This window comes from Mobula birostris, chromosome 3, assembly GCF_030028105.1.
Source record: "Mobula birostris isolate sMobBir1 chromosome 3, sMobBir1.hap1, whole genome shotgun sequence".
Lineage (NCBI taxonomy): Eukaryota > Metazoa > Chordata > Chondrichthyes > Myliobatiformes > Myliobatidae > Mobula > Mobula birostris.
In genome coordinates, this window is record NC_092372.1 from 60,612,446 (window position 1) to 60,632,679 (window position 20,234).

Sequence of the window (20,234 nt, forward strand, 5' to 3'; positions counted from 1 at the left end):
ATTAGAGGCAACATCAATGTACATAACAAGTCAAGGAAGCATAAACCTAAATGATTTAATGTTTAATTTTAAAGATTTAACATTAATTACTACTTTACAGCTTTTAATTTTCAATATGTTGTACCCTTCTAAATTCCAAATAATTAAGTTTGGTAATGTAATTTGATATGGGTGTATGTATTAATTCAATGAGGATCTGAATGTCCAACCTCACTATAGAGCAGAAAAGGTTATCTTTTTCCAACCGTTTGTGAACATTACACAGGGAAAAATGAGAAACAATTTTTACAGTATTTAACCTATAGTATAAGGCTTAAAAAAATGGTGACATGTGCAAGAAACTCATTCTATTCCTAACCAACACATTACACTTTGACAGTAACCAATGAAATCATAATTTTATACAGTAAATCTGTAAAAAAAAAATTAAGTATCAAATTTAAGATTATCAAGACATTAAGTGGAACCTATCTGGTCCATGGATGCCCAAGAACCCTGCAAAATTATCAGGTACACTTTGATTTATTTTCCCCATTATGGATGGTAAAACGTGTTTAAAATCATGAACTCATAGCAAATTGACAGATATATAAATAAGTGAAAATTGGTGACCGTTTATTCTACAAGTAGCATTTTAGATAGCAATGAAGCAAGATGGAATAATAATGATTTGCCAATTTCTTAAATTTGAATTAAACTACACACACAGATATGGCTGATTTATGAAAAATACCCATTATTGACCTGGTATGCAAATATACTTTGCATAAGAAAAATTACTAAAATTGTATTTTAAAAAAGGAAAAGTTAATATGTCACATCAAACACTTTTCACCAGTTCTGATGAAAGGTTGTCAACCCGAAATATTAACTTTTTTCAATGTTCACAGATACTGCCCAACTTGATGAATATTTTCAGCATCCAGAATGCTGTTTTTGCCTATGTAGCATGAGAAAAAAAAATACAAACAATTAATTGTTTAATGTGTTCTCTGTTATGGAGGCAAAAATGACAATTTTCACTCAGCAAAATTCCACAAAGGATTTTCTATTTGGAAGATGTGGGTTAAGAAATCGTACGAACTCTCAGTCCTTACTGAGAGATCTTTCTTAAACACATCCCAAGTCTGAAAGCATCTTACAGGTACTTTCCAATGCAAATTTGGATTAACACAGTTTGAAGAGTAAGGCAATCACTGCAGTGAGCTTTGAACCTTTTCTGATGGAGACAAATTTATTAATAACTGAACTAACTTGTGTCACTAAAAGTGTAAATTAGAGTGCTACAAATGGAAAAGTAAGATGAATGTTTTAATTTCCATCTGTTATAATCATGATGCAGACTAGTGCACAATTAAAGCAAAAATGTCTAATCCAACACAGAATCAAAAATTAAGTGCTCTGTTGGATATTTCTCAAATATGACATCCACAAGCTCCTGCTTGAGTCTGTTCAACAAAATGCAATCCTTTAAGTGCCAAAAGTCAGTGCTACTATATTAGTGATAAACTTTGAAGCTAAACCCAATTCCACTTGTGTAAGTATTTTTTCATGCTGCAAAATGGAAGACAAGGCTGTTCTGTAAAGAGCCTGATGCTGCATATTACTATTTTAAGATAGAAACAATCTGATATTCTCTTCTAAGCAGATGTAATGATTACCCAAGCAGAAAGACAATTTCTATCATGGTTACTCAAAGAATAAATAATATGATATTATACAGGAATTTGATTTTATGCTACATCTATCCAAAAATATACTTGACATACAAATAACTCCTCTTGACACCACAGTAGATGCTAATACAAAATTATAAATGAACATGCTTTAATTTGAAAAAGCTGCTCCAATAACATTCTCATATTGCTACTATTCATAAATTAAAATATAATTAGAAAGAACTCAGTGAAAACACAAATGTTGCAGATACGAGGAAAAGATAACGATGGGAATGAAGTTTGGTGTTTTACCTCTTTAAAATGTACTAAATTTTATGAATCTTAAAATGAATAAAATGTTAGAATAAAGTTGCAGTCTACCTAAAGATGCCATGTGGCAATTATCTTAAGGATAATGGCAATATTTTATTTGAGGAATTAGGAAGTCTCTAATAGAACAGCTAGCTTTAAACACAAAATATAGAATATTTAACTGTAAAGCTAGCATTATCATATGGAAATGAATTGATCCAGTGGATCAGAGGATAGCAAATGTCATACAACTACTTAAGAAAGGAGGCAGAGAAGAAAACATGGAACTACCAGCAATTAAGCCAAAAATTTGTGGTGGTGGTAGGTGCAGGAGTAGATAGAGAAGGGTGTAATAACAGAAGATCATAAAAAGAATAATAGGATAAAGGTGATCAAGTAAGCTAAAAAGAAATTTCTTCTGAAAGGGTGAATCCTTGGGGTCCTTAGTTATTGAGTTAATTTTAAAATAACAGTTGATAGATTTCTGGACGTTAAAGGGAAAGAGATAGAGATAGTACAAGAAAACATTAAGGTAGAATATTAACCATGATCTTGAATGGAGGAGTAAACTAGTCTTTTGCCATTTCTTATGTTCTTAAGTACAATGGTTGAATATCCTATAGTATGAAACTATTTTGAAAACTTGCAGTCTTACTTGGAGTTAACACTTATGATTTCACCCAAGAAAATTAATTTCACTCAGGAAAACACCTTTGCTCATTTATATCACTTGCTCTTGAAGAATTACTTTGAAATGTTCAATCAAATTTGCCACTGAATTCAGTATCTTACATTGATCTACCATATTTCCATATTTACTGAAGCTTAGAAGAATTCACATAGTCCATTATCAACTCAGTCTTGAACTTGAGGATCATTATCTACAATTACCTTTTTAAATATAATTAATCTGACAGAGGAAATACCAACTCAGCTTCAACTGACCATTGTACAGCACTCCTTTAAAACATTCCTAACAAGACTACATGTACTTTGTGCCTTGCGGAAGAGCCTGAAACACTTAGAAGTGTTGTGTTGATCGTGGTTGAATAGGAAACACACAAATTGACCCAGCAATGTAACAATATTAAAATAGCTGATCTAACGCATCTCAATATAACAAAAGGTGTTAATGGCAACTTTAAAGAAAAAATAATTTTCCTAATTTTGAGACCCTTTTTACAGCATACAGTACACAACTACCTAAGAAAATGTTAGTACAAGTAGGCCATAATGCCCTGTAGATCTGCTCTGCCATTTAGTAAGATCATGGTGATCCAACACCTCAGTGTTAGTTTTCCACATTAATACACTTCATTCTCTAAATATCAAAACTAAATTTATCACCAGATGGCCAGACTTGATTTTCATCTTCAATTCACCGAATTTGAGCTACTCAAAAGTTGATTTTTACCCAGATGTCATTATAGAACTTAGAACAGTGCAGCACAGGCCTTCAGCTCATAATGTTGAGCTGACCCTTTAACCCACTCCTAGATCAATCTAACTCCTCCCTCCCACCTGATCCACTATTTTTCTTTCATTATGATCAGGTGAATGAATCCTCAGCTACACCCTTTTTATTTGGATTGAAGCCAAATAAATTTGGAATTTGCCAATGAAAACTAAAACAATATCCAAGCAACTTGATAACCTTACCTCACAGATCCAGTGTATAGTTTTGTCATATTTCAAAACAACTGGCCTCTAAAATGTGGAACTTTAAAACACTGGATGAACAGTTTAGATGGAGATAGAGAAGGAATCCCTGCTGTTTACAGCGGCAGAAGCACTTTATTTGATGATCAACAAAATATAAACTCAATATCAGAACCCAGAGCATTGTTTACTGTAGGTTACCAAAGTAAAGTTAACCTATTCTCATTTTGTAATAATGCTAATTTAAAATTGATATTAACAAGTTACTAAGTTTCATGTATATCTTCTTATAGGTGTGGAGATGTAATTTTGGCAGTCAATGGCAGAAGCACCTCTGGAATAAGCCATCCCTGTATGGTGAAAATGCTCAAAGAAATCAAAGGAAAGGTTACTCTTACTGTGGCATCTTGGCCTGGCACCTGTCTCTAGAATGGTTTTATGAATATAAAATAAAATTAGTCAAATCGAATGATTCAACAAAGGAACCATATAATTTTAAATGTTGTTACTCAAGTGGCAGTACAATTAATTCTGCTGCCTTTCTAAAACACCTCAAGTACCCATGAATCTCTACAAGTTATACTTTCTGAAGTAAAAATTATTTTTTAAAAACTTAAATGGGACAGAATGGTTTGGAATTAAAAAAATAAATTCAAATGCATTAATGGACATCAGGAAATGCAATTTTAAGTTTGTTGGGCAGGATTGAAGTTTTTATTATTGCATTTCAGATTGCAAAGTATCAAACTATTTCAGGTTTGTTGGTTTCTCTATAACTGTTGTTTATCAAAATAATTTCTTTATTTTGGAAAAGAATGCTCTTGTAAGAATAAATTACTATGACAATAAATCTTACCTCCGTGAAATAATGGTCTTACATTTAGCAGTCTGACTGAAAAAAAACCATACTATCTCGTCTATAAATGATACAGCATTTTTGCATGGTCTACATAAGCAGCAAACATTGCGGCCTAACAAATTTGGTGTAGTTTTATGAAGCATGTTCTGCTATTTAAAGTTTGGATAAAATATCATCACTTGGCTTCCATCACCTTATTGGCTCAATTCATATTCTATATTCATGAAAAGTGGTGCTGCAAAATAGAGTACAGTGGGGCTAGATCACACTAGCTCCAATCTAGCAGAAGCAAAAGGTTTGCCCGCAACTTGCCCTGATAGTGCTCAGTGTTTCTAACTGTCTATGATCCAAATCAGCTCATTAAAAAACAAATAAAATTAATAAAATAAATAAATTCACTTGAAATCACACTGAATGTTTAAAGCAACAAAAAACATGAACATCAATTAAAGTCAAGTAACAACAAACCATGCAATTTTCAGTGAAGATCCTACTGAGGGGGGATTTTTTGGCTGCAGCAGTGGTGATTGGTTTAAAACAGAAGGGCCACAACTGAAGAGTGCTGCAATTCGTTAGTTTGGCTCTATGAAACTGCAGTCTTATGTCCACATAATTCCTGCCCATTCGTAACTTATTCTCTCTGTCAGCTATCTAAAAGCATCGTTATACCCCCAGAACAAGGTACGGTTATTTTTATAGCTGGGCTAAATCTCATAAATGTGTCCAGGACTAATAACAATTACTGCAAGAGTAAAATGTTGTTTTTTTTTTTTAAACAGAATGCTATGGCTCCAATAAACTGTCAAATAAAACACCTATTTCTAAACAAGAGTGCAGGAATTTTATTCATCTTCAATAAACTAATACAAACATAGTAATTCAGTTTTTAACAACACAATTGGTGCTGAGAAGCACCACTCTTCAACAGTCTTTCAAATTACTGAAGTTCTGCCGTCTTCAGAAATTCAGATGAGATTTGCCATTACCTGAATGATATTTCAAGCATTTCCAACATTTTTCTTCCTATTTTTAGTAACAACGTAGCCAACAGCCAAAGACCCAGATATCTAATTACTGTTAGCAGCTTCACTTGGCTCTGGTTCTTGGGAACGCTCTTCACTGGCTTCTTTATCTTCCTTGCTTCGCTTTGATTTCTTGTGTTTATGTCGTTTGTGGCCATCTACTTCTTCACTGTCATGGCGTCTTCTACTGCTGTGATGCAAGACAAAAATGATTACTAAGGACGTTCCCTATTCTATTTCTCAAGTGTAGCCATTCACAAAAATCAGGTGTGACATTAAATTTTAAAATACAACTGTTCAGTGTTAGGGTGAAAAGTCAAATCCACACAATTGTTATAAATAGAAGAAAGTTACAGTCGTACTCAATGGCACCTTGGGTGACATACATGCATTACTTCAAGGGATGGACAGGCAAAAGTTTTGAAGAGCTCATTAGATCTTCTCAGATTAAAGACAGATGGAAAACCATGATCGCCTACATCAGGACATGGCACAAAATGATGATGATTCAATGGTGATTCCAGCTTGAATTTAGACTAACAAGCCTTCACTGTCAGGTCTGAGGCAGCCAATGTCATCTCTATCATCTGAATCTCTATCTTCACCTTATCATATACTCCACATCTCTGCCTTCCTTGTTATGTAACTGCTACCTGGTCTCCCTGAAGGCTTTCTGTATGCTCCTCTCAGCCCACCTAGCTTGTAGTGCCCTACTGATCACAGCCTTTCAACCTAAAACTCAGCTGTGGAGTCTATGATCTTTTCTGTTCATTAATCAATCCTTGATCCACAAAAGTACATTATCCCCATAATTATGTACTCCAAATTTGTTTCTGTACTCTTGTGTGAACTTTATGAACAGCTTTATGAATGTACAAATACAGATACACGAGATGGCAGATGCTGGGATTTCGAGCAAAGATAAAACTGCTGAAGGAACTCAGTGGGTCAGGCTACATCCGTGAGGTACAGGGATAGCTGACATTTCACATACTGATGCAAAATCTCAATTGGAATGTCCTCAATCCCTTTGCCTCTTGTCAGGCGGTATCTGTAAAAGCAGAGAGACAGCGAGCACCCGAGAGAGAGGGAGAGAGCGAGAGAGACAGACACTAAATAACCTTAGGTTTTCATGTTCAAATTCCATTAAATTATCTTCACTGTTCCTTAAGGTCACTTAGCTACTAGATCCTTTCTCAATACACATTAGCTTATATAGCTTGTACCTCCATCGGTCCAACATACTGATGTAGAAATTCTCTCATCACATTTCTTTAATTCATCCTCCACGCTTTTATCAGTAATGTGGATTGTTTACTCTAAACTAGATTAAAATTCTACTATAATTATTGTAATATTTTTGCTGCATGCACCTATCTCCTGATTTATAGTGTTAAATTACATGCTTTTCCTTTGCCCTCTTCAGTGTTTTAAATTTTCCCATGCAGAATCCATCCCTCCACTACCTGATTAGTTTAAAAATTAAGTACAGCCTTAGCGATTTGATTCACTCAAACACTTCTCCAGTTGGATTCAAATACCAGTGAAACATTTCTCTTTCCCTGCACTTTTTACCCGATGAACTAAAACATATTACTCACACACCAATCTGAGTCAAGTACACAACTTCATCAGAACTTCACCCCAGTGTGAACTTGCAGTTCTGATCAACAGGATCACTTGGCTGGGGTGAGAAACTTAGCAAATACGCTGACAGTTCCAAGGCAAAATGCTGATAACTCCTCGCAAAATGTGGACCAATGCAACCAATAACTCTAATCAGTATTTTAGCACTATTTTGGCTATATTATCTCTGTCTCATTTATGTCCGATAGGCAAGTTAGAATACTATGCTGTAGGGAAGCAGTCTAACTTGAAAGAAAGAGTTTGAAGAAAAGTTCAACTTGAAAGAAAGAAGAAGCAACTCAGTTTGAGATTTTGTTACCTTCTGGAAGATTTGTGTCTCCCCTCCTCTTTGTCACGGTGTCGGCGTTCTTTGTGCCTGTCTTCTTTTTCCCTGCTACCTTTATCTCGGTGATGGTAATCACGATCATAACCTTTATCTGAAGAGTATTCTCTGTGTCTATATCGACTTTCTTCACTGTGGAGGGGAAACAAAGGTTGAAGGCTTGTATTTTTAAAAAAATGAGATACGCTTTAGAACACTTTTCAATTTCTATCAAACTAACTCACGTGCAGTGGTGATATTATGCTCATAGCATGATAGTTCACTTTTCTTTACTACAATTTGCTCAAATAAAATCAATGTCCAGCAGACAACAGCTGGATCAACAATAGCAAGCTTCTAGCAAATTGCTTTTGTACCTCCTAAGGTGATCAAAATAATTAATCGAATATTCATATACTTGGGCAGACACACTAAACAAACATTAGCAAAAGAATCAAAACAGAAAACAAACCAAGACATAGGAGCAGAATTAGGCCATTTGGCCCATTAAGTCTGCTCCACTGTGGCTGATCCTTTTTTCCCCTCCTCTGCCCCACTCCCTGGCCTTCTTCCCATAACCTATGATGTTGTGGCCAATCAAGAACCCATCAATCTTTGCCTTAAATACACCCAATGGCTGGCCCCCACAGCTGCCTGTGGTAACAAATTCCACAAATTCACCACCCTCTGGCTAAATTAATTTCTCCACATCTCTGTTTTAAATGGACACCCCATCATGAGAAACATCCTTTCCAAATGTACTGTCTAGGCCTTTCAACATTCCAAAGGTTTCAATGAAGATCCCCGTCCTCACCCCATCCTTCTAAATTCCAGTGAGTACAGGCCAAAAGCTATCAAATGTTCCTCGTCTGATAACCCTTTCATTCCTGGAATCATTCTTCTGAATCCTCTCCAATACTAGCACATTTTTTCTTAGATAAGGAACCCAAAACTGTTCACAGTACTCAAGGTGAGTCTGCATCAGTGCCTTATAAAGCCTCAGCATCACATCCCTGCTCTTGAAATGAATGCTAACATTGCATTTGCCTTCCTTCCAACTGACTCAACCTACAAGTTAACCTTAAGGGTGTTCTGCACAAGGACTCCCAAGTCCCATTGCAGCTCAGATTTTTGGATTTTTCTCCCTGTTAAGAAAATAGTCTGCACATTTATTTCACCGAAGTGTATAACGATGCATTATCCAACATTATATTTCTTATTTTCTTGCCCATTCTCCAAAACTAAGTCCTTCTGCAGCCTTCTTGTTTCCTCAACACAATCTTTGTTTCACCTGCAAACTTGGCAACAAAGACATCTATTCTGTCTTCTAAATCACTGATATACACCATAAAAAGAAGGGTCCCAACACCGGCCCCTGTGAAACATCACTAGTCACTGGCAGCCAATTAAAAAGGATCCTTATTCCCACTTGCTGCCTCCTACCAATCAGCCAATGCTCTAACCATGGGCTCTTAACTTGGTAAGCAGCCTCTTGTTGGCACCTTGTCAAAGGTCTTCTGAAAATCATCCTTAACAATTGACTCCAACATCTTCCCAACCACTGAGGTCAGGCTAACTGGTCAAAATTCCCTTTCTGCTGTCTCCCCCCTTTCTTAAAAAGTGCAGTGATAATTGCAATTTTCCAGTCCTCTAGAACCATGCCAGAGTCCAATGATTTTTGAAAGATCATTACTAATGCCTCCACAATCTCTACCACTACTTCTTTCAGAGCCCTCGGGTGCTGTTCATCTGGTCCAGGTGACTTACATACCTTTAGATATTTCAGCTTTTTGGGCACCTGCTCCCTTGTAATATTAACTGCACTTACTTCTCTTCTCTCACTCCCTTCAACTCCTTTACTCAGCTGGAAAACTGCTACATCAGATTTTACTTTCTTACTTTCAAATTCCAAGTTGTGATCACTGTCTCCTAAGAGTTCCTTTACCTTAAGCTTCCTAATCGCCTCTGGTTCCAGTATAGCTGATCCCCTAGTAGGCTCAATGACAAACTGCTCTAAAAGGCCATCTTGTAGGCATTCAACAAATACACTGTCTTGAGATCCATTACCAACCTGATTTTCCCAACCTACCTGCATGTTAAAAGCTCCCACGACTATCATAGCATTGCTCTTTCGATACACCTTTTCTATTTTCCATTGTAATCTGTTGCCATCCTGTTACCCTTGCAGTACAGGTTGATGATTTTTCACAGTTGCTAACAAAGTTATTGATTACAATGAGAAAAGCCATAAGGCATAGGAACAGAATTAGGCCATTCATCCATTTCAGTCTGCTCTGCCATTTGACCATTGCTCGATAATTTTCCCTCCCAACCCCATTCTTCTGCCTTGTCCCTATAAATTTTAACATCTATCAAGAACCTATCAACCTCCAGTTGAGTATATCTTATGTCTTAGCCTCCACAGCCATCTATGGCAATGAATTCCACAGATTCACTACTCTTCGGCTGAAGAAATTCCTCTGCAACTAAAATACAACATAAAAGAGAAAGAGAGGGCATACAATACAGCAAAATTAGTAAGAAATTAGAGGATTAGGGAGCTCTTAAAAATCAAAAGAAGCCAACTAAAAAAGCAAAGAGAGAAAAGATGAAATACGAAGGTAAGCTAACCAATTACATAAAAAGAGGATACCAAAAGTTTTCTTCAGATATAATGAGTGAAGGAGAGGACAGTGGATATTAAACCACTGGAAAATCATGCCGGAGAGGTAAAGGTAGAGAACAAAAGAAATGGCAAACAAACTTCAGTAGTTTACGCAACACACCTAAAAGTTGCTGGTGAACGCAGCAGGCCAGGCAGCATCTCTAGGAAGAGGTGCAGTTGACGTTTCAGGCCGAGACCCTTCGTCAGGACTAACTGAAGGAAGAGTGAGTAAAGGATTTGAAAGTTGGAGGGGGAGGGGGAGATCCAAAATGATAGGAGAAGACAGGAGGGGGAGGGATGGAGCCAAGAGCTGGACAGGTGATAGGCAAAAGGGATACGAGAGGAGGTCCCATGATCCAGCAACTTTTATGTGTGTTGCTTGAATTTCCAGCATCTGCAGAATTCCTGTTGTTTCAGTAGTTTACATCAGGTTTCATTGTGGAAGACACCCATAGTATCCCAGTGATTCGAAAGTGTCGGGGCAGAAGTGAGTGTAGTTGTGACTATTAAGGAAAAGATACTTGAGAACCTGAAAGTAGATAAGCTATTGGACTAGTTGGACTACACCCTAGGGTTCTGAAAAAGGAAGCTGAAGAGATTGTGGAGGCATTCGTAATGATCTTTCAAGATCACTAAATTCTGGAATGGTTCCAGAGGACTGGAAAATTGAAAATGCCACTCCACTCTTTAAGGAGGAAAGGAGGCCAAAGAATGGAAATTATAGGTCAGTTAGCTTGACTTGAGTCGTTGGAAAGATGTTGGGAGTCCATTATTAAGGATGATGTTTTGGGATACTTGGAGGCACATGATCAAGCAGGTGAAAGCCAACAGTTTCCTTAAGGGGACATCTTGCCTGACAAATCTGTTAGAATTCTTTGAGGAAATAAAAGGCAGGATAGACAAAGGAGTATCAGTGGATATTGTGAATGCTGTGTACTTGGATTTTCAGAAGGCCTTTGATAAGGTGCCACACGAGGCTGCTTAACATGACAAGAGCCCATGGTATTACAGGAAAGAGTAAAAATAAACAAAGCCTTTTCTGGTTGGTTGCTAGTGACTAGTGGTGTTCTACAGGGGTCAGTGTTGTGCCTGCTTTTTTTTCCATTTTATATATCAATCATTTGGATGATGGGATTGGAGGCTTTGTGGTAGGAGGAGGGGCAGGTAGTGAGGAAATAGAGGCTACAGAAGGACTTATAGACAGATTAGGAGAATGGGCAAGGAAGTGGTAGATGGAATAGAGTGTCAGGAAATATATGGTCATGTACTCTGGTAGAGGAAATAAAGACATGGACTATTTTCTAAATGGGGAAAAAATTCAGAAATCAGAAGTGCAAAGGGTCTTAGAAGTCCTTGGTAGGATTTCCTAAATGTTAACTCTTGAAGGTTTAGTCAGTGGCAAGGAATGCAAGGGCAATGTTAGTATTCATTTTAAGAGGACTACAATATAATTTTGGAGTTTTAAGACATTGGTCAGACCGCACTTAAGAGTATTGTGAGCAACTCTGGTCCCCTAATCAAGAAAAGATGTGCTGGCATTGGAGAGAATCCAGGAGGTTCACAAGTGATTCCAGAAATTACAGGGTTACGTATGAGGAGCATTTGATATTTTGTACCTATACACACTGGAGTATAGAAGAACGAGGGATGATCTCATTGAAACCTATCAAATATTGAAAGATCTAATTAGTGGATGTGGGGAGGATGTTTCCAAGAGTGGGGAAGTCTAGGACCAGAGGGCTTAACCTCAGAATATGCTGCACCCCTTTAGGTGAGGAGGAACACCTTCAGCCAGAGGGTGGCACATCTGTGGAACTCATTGTCACAGGCAGCAGCGGAGACCAAGTGATTGTAATTAGTTAAAGCAGATTTTAATGGGCTCTTGATTAGTAAGGGTGTCAAAGGTTACAAGGAGAATCCAGTTCAGAGGGATAATAAATCAGCCATGATGGGATGGCAGAGCACTCCATGAGCCAAATGGCCGAATTCTGTTCCTATGGTTTTATAACCTATGTTTTATAGGGATGTCCTCCTACTCTGAGGTGATGCCCTCTGGTCCTGGACTCCCCAACTATTGAAAACATCCTTTGCATATCCACCATCTATGCCTTCCAATATTCAGTAGGTTTCAATGAGATATGCACCCCCTCCATACAGGCCCAGATCAATAAAATGCTCATCTTACTTTTACCCTTTTACACTGGATCATTCTCGTGAACCTCCGCTGGACCCTCTCAATGCCAAAACATTCTTTCTTACATATGGGGCCCAAAACTGCTCTTAATCCTGACCTTGGGCCCTGTGCATGGAGTCGGCACATTTTCTCTGTGACTGCATGGGTTTCCTCTGGGTGCTCTTCTCCCATCCCATGTGTCAAATGATGTATAGGTTGGTAGGTTAATTGGCCACTGTAAATTCTGTTAGCGTGTAACTAAGTGGTAGACGAGAATGTGGGGAGAAAAGAAAGAAATGAGATTAACATAGGTTTAGTGTAAACTGATGGTCAGTGTAGACTCAGTAGACTGCAGGGCCTGTTTTAATGATGTATCTCTATGTCTCAGAGAAGCTTGAAGGATGATCATGAAATGAAGCATGTTTCATGACATACAAGGATGGCAGTGGGAAGAAAGAGAAAAAGACTAAAAAATGTTTTGTCATATATTGCAGAGGACTGGAGAAAGTAAATGGATGACAGTAGCAAGTAAAAGCCAAAGCAATATTTAATGAATTTCAAAATATAGGTCTGGAGGAGCAGCAAACAGAAAGTGAATAAATATGTTAAACTGGAAGTTTGAATGATGGAAATGTACTGCATGAAGGCTGGAATCTGTGTTTACCTGAATTGGCTGAACTCAAATGTTAAGTTCAGCAGACTACAAAGTACAGAAAGAAGATGAGTGCTGTTCTAGGCTTACATTAGGCTTCATTTGATTAGCAGACTTAAAGGGATTTAACAAAATCAAGAAAATCTCTATATACAAAGGTTTTCTACTAGTATAACAAAAGTTCCACTACCAGATATCATTATATAGATAAAATCAATTTCTCAGTTTAGCCTCATTTGTCAAACTAGAGATACCAATATTCCAAATGTTGTGAAAGTAAAATGCACAGTTTGGGAGACTTCACCTTGTACTGGTTACCTAAAATAGAAACAGTCATACTCAAAAAAAAAATTGCAAATGATTACTTACATTTTTTTGAAATTTACTGAAGCTAACAAAATAACCAGAATATATATTTGCAACCTGCCTGGCAACAACATCATCTTCTCAGTTTTCACATGTAGCAGCGTAATCTTGTGGAAGGAATGGTTATTAAGAATTTGATTCCAAATGATAATAGAATATTCAATGCAAAGGTGACGAATGCACTTTGGAAAGAGTACTTTAAAAAGTGACAGTGGTAGTCAATCTCTCGCTTGGGTTTAGAAGGCCCTCTCTGGCCAAAACTTTTAAATTCCAGAAATAACATTATGACTATGATTCATAGAAAATAATACATGTTTCAGACAGTAAAGAATACAGAGCATTTGCTGCTCGAGGAAGCTAACTTGGAAGAGTTAGCTTGCTTAAAAATAACATGTGGATCTGAAAATTCACAAATTTGTAACAGTGCCAAAACTACAAGAAAGCCAAGTGAAGCAATGAGCATCATTCCAGTATTCGCTGAAGAGGCATTTCCTCAATTAACAAAATCAAATCTTTTATACATTTCCTCTGACAAACGCATTCTGTACTATTAGCCATTAATTATTACAAGGGGAGTTCTCCTGACAAGACAACAAAATAGCGTTTCAATTTTCTTTGCAGGAAATGAATACCTCTTGTGGAAAAAAGCACAATTAACTTTATATAAGTTAAAGGTCATTGGAAACAGTCTGTTCAAGAGCAAATATAATCTCTGGACCATTATTCATAAATGAGTAATGAATAAGGTAATGAATAGGTAAAATGAAGAGAGATTAAAAAAATATCACAAACCACAATACAAAACTTTTTGATACATAAAACCATTTACAACAAATGACAATGTTGAGAATTCTATTCCTCTCAGATCTTGACTTCTTGATATTTGGTGGTGATTTTCAAAGAATCTGCATGCATTGTGTTTAGAAAGAACAAATTAGATGAACCCGCATTTGTTTTGATCTTCACAAAATTATTATACACTCACAGAACAGCAGGTAAAATCAAAACTACAGAGAGTTTCAATGAGACAAGCATATAAAAGCAAAGTAGATCTGCTACCTGACAAATACCATCTGAAGAGACATTAGAAGAAAATAGGAACAGAAGATGAGCCTCCAACCCTTCATGTCTGATATTTATCACAGCGCCACCTTCCTGCACTGAACCCATATCAACACCTTTAAATGTCTTGAATTTAACTGAATGAATCTCCGCAGCCAGCAAAGAGAATTCTTCTCATCACTGTCCTCTCATTTTGTCCTTGGTTCTAGATATCTTAGCCAAGGAAACACACAGAAATTAGCGTATAACACTAAAGTCACTTAATCCAAACACCTTTCAATCCCTTACCATTTAAAAAGGTACTAATTTCTATTTTTTTCCTATATCCTCTGAGAATTCTGAACTCTAGCAATTTGATTCTGAACTCTAGTGCTGTCTACATAAAACTTGCATGTTCTCCCTATGACACTGCATGTTTCTCCTAGGTACTCTGATTTCCTCCTACATTCCAAAGGTGTACTGGTTAGTAGGTTAATCAAAGTGCTGCTAGATTGCAAGAATTGATGGGCCTATCAGGGAGAATACATTAAAGAGAAATAAATGGGAAAATGGGGCTGATGGGAATGCTGAGAGCTAGCAATTGCATTAACCCTATTCAGCTACCTCTTTCAGAACCTGGAGTGTCATCCATCTGGTCCAGGTGACTTAACTACCTTCAGACCTTCCAGTTTCCCAAGCACCTTCTCTCTAGTAATAGCAACTGCATTCACTTCTGCACCTGACACTCTTGAACTTCCAGCATACTGCTAGTGCCTTCCACAGTGAAGACTGATACAAAATACTTATTCAGTTCATCCACCATTTTGGTAGAAAGAGGGGAAAAAGCTCTAGTTTAGATAAGAGCCATTACGATTCAAATACCACGTTAAAGGTTAAAGATTAGCTTTGTCATAAGCACATTGAAATATACAGTGAAATGTGTGATTTGTGTCAACGAGCAACACAGTCCAAGGATGTGCTGTAGGCAGCCTACAAGTGTCACCACACTTCCAGCGCCAACGTGGCATGACCACAAATCACTAGCCTTTACCATACATTTTTGGAACGTAGGATGAAACCAGAGGAAACCCACACATCATGGGGAGTACATACAAGCTCTTCGCAGACAGCGGTGGGAATTGAACTCTGATCTTACAACTGTAAAGCATTGCTTTAATCGCCAAGCCACTGTGCTGTCGCTTTAGGTTCTGCAGAGATATCACTGAAAGATAGCTCTAACTCATTGTTATTAATCCAAAGAAATGTACCTCCTTGGATCTCTATACTGAGTGTCTGATGCCAACTGGATATAAAAAAAAGTCATAGTCTTTTGTACCATCACAAATTCTGTTCATTGATGCTATCTTTCCATCTGGTGATTCTAAGGCAAAGTTGAAACCGATAGCAAATATGCCTCTGTTTGAGCAAATCCAAGCTTAGGTCATATCCAAAGATGTTTCTGTAATAGCATTAGAGCTAACTCAATTAATAGCACTCTCAAAACTAAGTTGCAAGGTTCTAGATTTAAATTCTACTTGAGCAGACATATGCTGGCTGACAATCATGTATTAATTGACAGACAGAGGTGCTATCTTTCAATGAGCCAAATATAAAACTGTGTGACGCTCACAAAATGCTGGAGGAACCCTGTAGGCCGGGCAGCATTTATGGAAAAGAGTAAACAGTCAATGTTTTGGGCCAAGACCCTTCATCAGGACTGGGGATTGTTTACGCTTTCTACAGTTGCTGTCTGGCGATTGTTTATTCTTTTTCTATAGCTGCTGTCTGGCCTACTGAGTTCCTGCAGCACTTTGATTGTGTTGCTTGGATTTCCAGCATCTGCAGATTTTCTCTTGTTCGTAAAGTTACATCATGGATTCCCTCAAAATAGCATGGAAGTGATTCACAGTGCTTTGGCTAATACATATTTCACACTCACATTACCAAAATTAGGAGGCTACTGGCCAGGTTTGTTATTCACATGGCTACATCTCTGATAGTACAGAAATAAACTCCATTTCAGAAGTATTTAATCAGCTTTAAAGTACTTGGTGATATCAGCAAATGGTCATGCAGGAAGTATTTACTTTTACTTTTCACCACCCTAAAATTTTACTCATATTTCTGCATTATAATCTATTAAATCTTTCCTCCATGCCTTTGTTATCTGTAAATTCAGCTATTCAAACACTCTCTTGGATGATTCATCTTATATCCTCCTGATTTGATTTTATTGAAAATTCTGCTATTTATCCTCCACTTTGCACCAAATTGATGAACATAAAATTAAACTGGCTCGCAATTCTGCAATACCTTACTTTTAAATTTCACAGACATCGCAAATCCCTCAATGGCTTCATTCATTGAAGAATTCTATAGTCATCCATAGACATCCCCCATTTCTGAACACCTGACAAATAAAGGTTATTAGTGAAGCAGCTGAAGATGGTTGAACCAAGGACTCCATTGCAAGGAACTCAAGCAGTGATATCCTGGGGTTGGGAGAATCAATCTCCAACAACTACAGCCACCTACCTCTACTTGACATCAGACTATAATCATTAAACATATTCTCCCCTTCTGATGCACATTGACTTCTGCTTTTCCAGGAAGTCATGATGCCACTCTTGGCCAAATGCTACCTTGATGTACAGGAGAGTCACTCTCAGCTCACCTCTGGAATTCAGCTCTTTAGCCCATATTTGGATTAAGATTGCAAAGAGGTCTAGAGCAGAGTGCTTCTGGCAAAACTCATGCTAGATATTGGCAAATACATTATTGGCAAGCAATGTCCACAACAGCTTCCAATACTCTGCTGATGACTGAAGGTAGAATGATTTGTTGGAAACTAGCCAGATAACATTTCCCATCTTCACAAACAGGTCAAACCTGGGCAACTTCTCACATTTTCATATAAACGCCAGTTTATAACTGTGCTGGAACAGCTTAGGGAAGCAGAGCTGGTTTTTCAGTACTACAGCTGTAATGTTGGCTGGGTCCACATTCTTGACTACATCCAGAGCCCTCAGCTGTTGCTTATTATTAACCTGGAGTGAATTAAATTGGCTGTAGACAGGCTTTTATGATATGGCATTCTTCGGAGGAAACCAAGATAGAACATCTATTTAACACTTCTGACCAAACGTAACTGTTAATGCTTCAGCCTTTTGTGTTGCCTTGCATGCTGGGCCCTATCACTGTTGAAGATGGGATGCTCTTGAAGCCCTCTTCTATAGTTGTAAGTTTAATTATTCACTAGCATTCAGAACTCAATGTGTAGAGGACTACAGAGCTTTCAACTGATGCATTGGCTGTTTTGTATACCACATGCTGATTTTTGCTGCTCAGTGTACATAATTTATTAAGCTGACAAACTTAAGGTCCTGTTCCATCACACCCTTCTGTACACCTCACTGAACTAGTGTCAATCCCAGGCTTGATGGTAACAGTATAATAAGAAATAATACTGGATTATGAGATTACAGAGTGTGGCATTCTACGTTTCTGATGAATCATAATGCTTCTGTTTTGGCTGTCTGATCTGTTCAGAAAATATCCCATTTGGCAAATTTGTAGTGACACAGATTGGAGGCATCTCTGGTGTGAAAATGAGATTTGACCACTACACTGACCTCTGTGGTGATCACTTGTCCAACACTATAATAACTGATGCACCTGCCACTGGCAGACTAGCATGTTTGAGGTCAAGGAGGTTTATTCCTATTGAACTTGTCCTCATGACATTGCCAACTGCTGCAGACCCAGAGTGGCAGCCGTGTCCTTCAAGGTAAGTTAGTTCGGTCTGAGTGCCACTGACATCCTCTTAGTAATGGACTTGTAACTTTCAATGCTTCTTCCAAATGTTGTTGAAAGGAAGAAATGATTACATCATCTATGGAAGGGTCAGCAAGTGTCAATCAGTAAGAGATTTCCTTACACATTGCACGAGACTTCAATGGAGTCAATGTTGAAGACCTCCCAGAGTTACTCCCTCTCTTCTGGAAACAACTGTGCTACATATCTGGCCTTTTCATGACCATGAGGAAAGATGGCTGTTCAATAGAGATGTCTGGCACATTATCTGTAAGATGTGTATCAGTACACCACCATGTCAGTCTTCTGCTCAACAAGTCTGTGGGACAATTCTCCCAATTTAGACATCGGTCCTTAAATGTTTGTAATAGGAAACTTGTAAGATCAACTGGACTGCTGGTGACTTTGCCACATCTGAATTGATTGTTCCCAGCTGTTTCATCTAGTTTTACTTATTCTCTGTTCAAATGCTACAACTAACTGGATTGCTACAGTATTTAAGAGTGAACCACAGGTCTTGGCCTGAAATTACAATGAGAGATCAGATAAAGATGATAGATTGGAAGGATATTACCATACAATTTTGTTTAACTAATAAAACAGTAGTTTCCATCATGTCTATGATTAGCATTAATTTTCTCCAAATGCCAAATTAAGTGAATTTAAATTCTACAGCTGCTGCAGTAGTTTTAAATTGGATCTCTGTATTAATCACTCAGCTAATAATTTAACTGGTGAACCACCAAACTACCCAACTGCTTTAAAGGAAATCTATAAGCACAAGCATTGATACTGAGCAGGAACAACGTTAATAGGTGTCTAGTTAACCAGCAGTTTGCAATGTCCTTGCTAACATTTTGTGTTGGAACGTGGTGGATCAGCAGTTGATTGACAAATTGCTGACTTCCCAATTCCTTGAATGCTGATCTAGGCAGTCCTTTGCTGTGGCCCTAGTTCTCTTGCCTTGCTGCATGGTTTCATCTCCAACACTGCTAGCTTTTTGATTTGGCACATCATCACAACAAAAGAGCTTATGCAGTCTCTCACAAATTCTCAGGTTTAAAATTCATTGTTACAACTCACAAGTGACTTGTACAAAGTCTAGTTTTGTTCAGATACATTTCTGGCTGTTCTGTTGTATGGCTCCACTAAGATATACTCATGGGATATGCTTTAGTTTGTAGTCATACCATTCCACAGAGACTGTAGCTTCTGGGTTACAGCAGTATTTCCATTTAAGTTTGACTCTATTACACTGCACACTCAGTGGCCACTTTACTAGATACAGGATGTTTGTGGTTTCATAAGTATACTGCTGTCAGATCCTACTCAGCCCCCCAGTCTGTCCTGTCTCCCCTTTTAACAAGCATTTCCTTCCAGGCAAATCCCTTGTAAATCTACTCTACAATAAAGTCCTTTCTATAATATGCTATCTCTTAAGCATTACTGCTTATGTTATGTCCTAACCAAACAATACCCTACCCTCCAAAATGCATCATTCTACCTGCCATTGAGATTAATCAGCTAGTAAGTTGGGTGGACCACTCAGAAGCCCAAGATTTGTGTTTGAAGCCTTCCGGCTCAGCAAGCCACGCCACCCAGCAACCCACCTATTTAACCCTAGCCTAACCACAGGACAAATAAGCTACTAACTGGTACACCTTTGGAATGTGGGAGGAAACTGTAGCTTTTGGAGGAAACCCATGAGCTCATGGGAAGAAATGTACAGACGACACCAGAAATGAACTCAGAACTCCATCACCCCAAGCTTTAATAGGCCATGCTGCTATGCTACTGTAGTACTCCCTTCCTAACTTTGCTTAAAAGCACACCCTCCCCACATCCTTTCCCTGGTTCCTAAAGACCTCCCACACTTTTGATACTCTGTACTTGTCATGAGATATCTCTTGATATCCAGGAATCCCTAGACTTGGCATCCTTACTTGTGGAAACACACTAGCCACAAATTCTTACCGTTTCATTTTGTAATGAATCCTACTTTCTGAATGTCGAAGTACATGCAAGTAGCAACACTTGGTCTACATTTAAAAGTTTCACTCCGTGTA

General features: G+C 37.8%; 2 protein-coding genes across 5 annotated transcripts in view; one reads left to right on the forward strand and one right to left on the reverse strand.

Moving 5' to 3' along the window:
* lnx1 (ligand of numb-protein X 1) overlaps positions 1–4,058 on the forward strand; it is a 102,490-nt gene extending 98,432 nt beyond the window's left edge. Inside the window, exon 10 of the mRNA XM_072252706.1 lies at positions 3,923–4,058. Coding sequence (XP_072108807.1) covers positions 3,923–4,058 — 136 coding nt within the window. The remainder of the gene's footprint in view (positions 1–3,922) is intronic.
* A 1,248-nt stretch (positions 4,059–5,306) lies between these two features.
* fip1l1a (FIP1 like 1a (S. cerevisiae)) overlaps positions 5,307–20,234 on the reverse strand; it is a 90,989-nt gene continuing 76,061 nt past the window's right edge. For 3 of the 4 annotated variants that reach the window (XM_072252708.1, XM_072252710.1, XM_072252707.1), the window contains 2 exons: positions 7,456–7,611; positions 5,307–5,700 (listed from right to left, as the gene is read on the reverse strand). In XM_072252708.1, coding sequence (XP_072108809.1) covers positions 5,556–5,700; positions 7,456–7,611 — 301 coding nt within the window. In that variant the 3' untranslated portion in view covers positions 5,307–5,555. The remainder of the gene's footprint in view (positions 5,701–7,455; positions 7,612–20,234) is intronic. The other variant, XM_072252709.1, reaches the window with a different exon arrangement.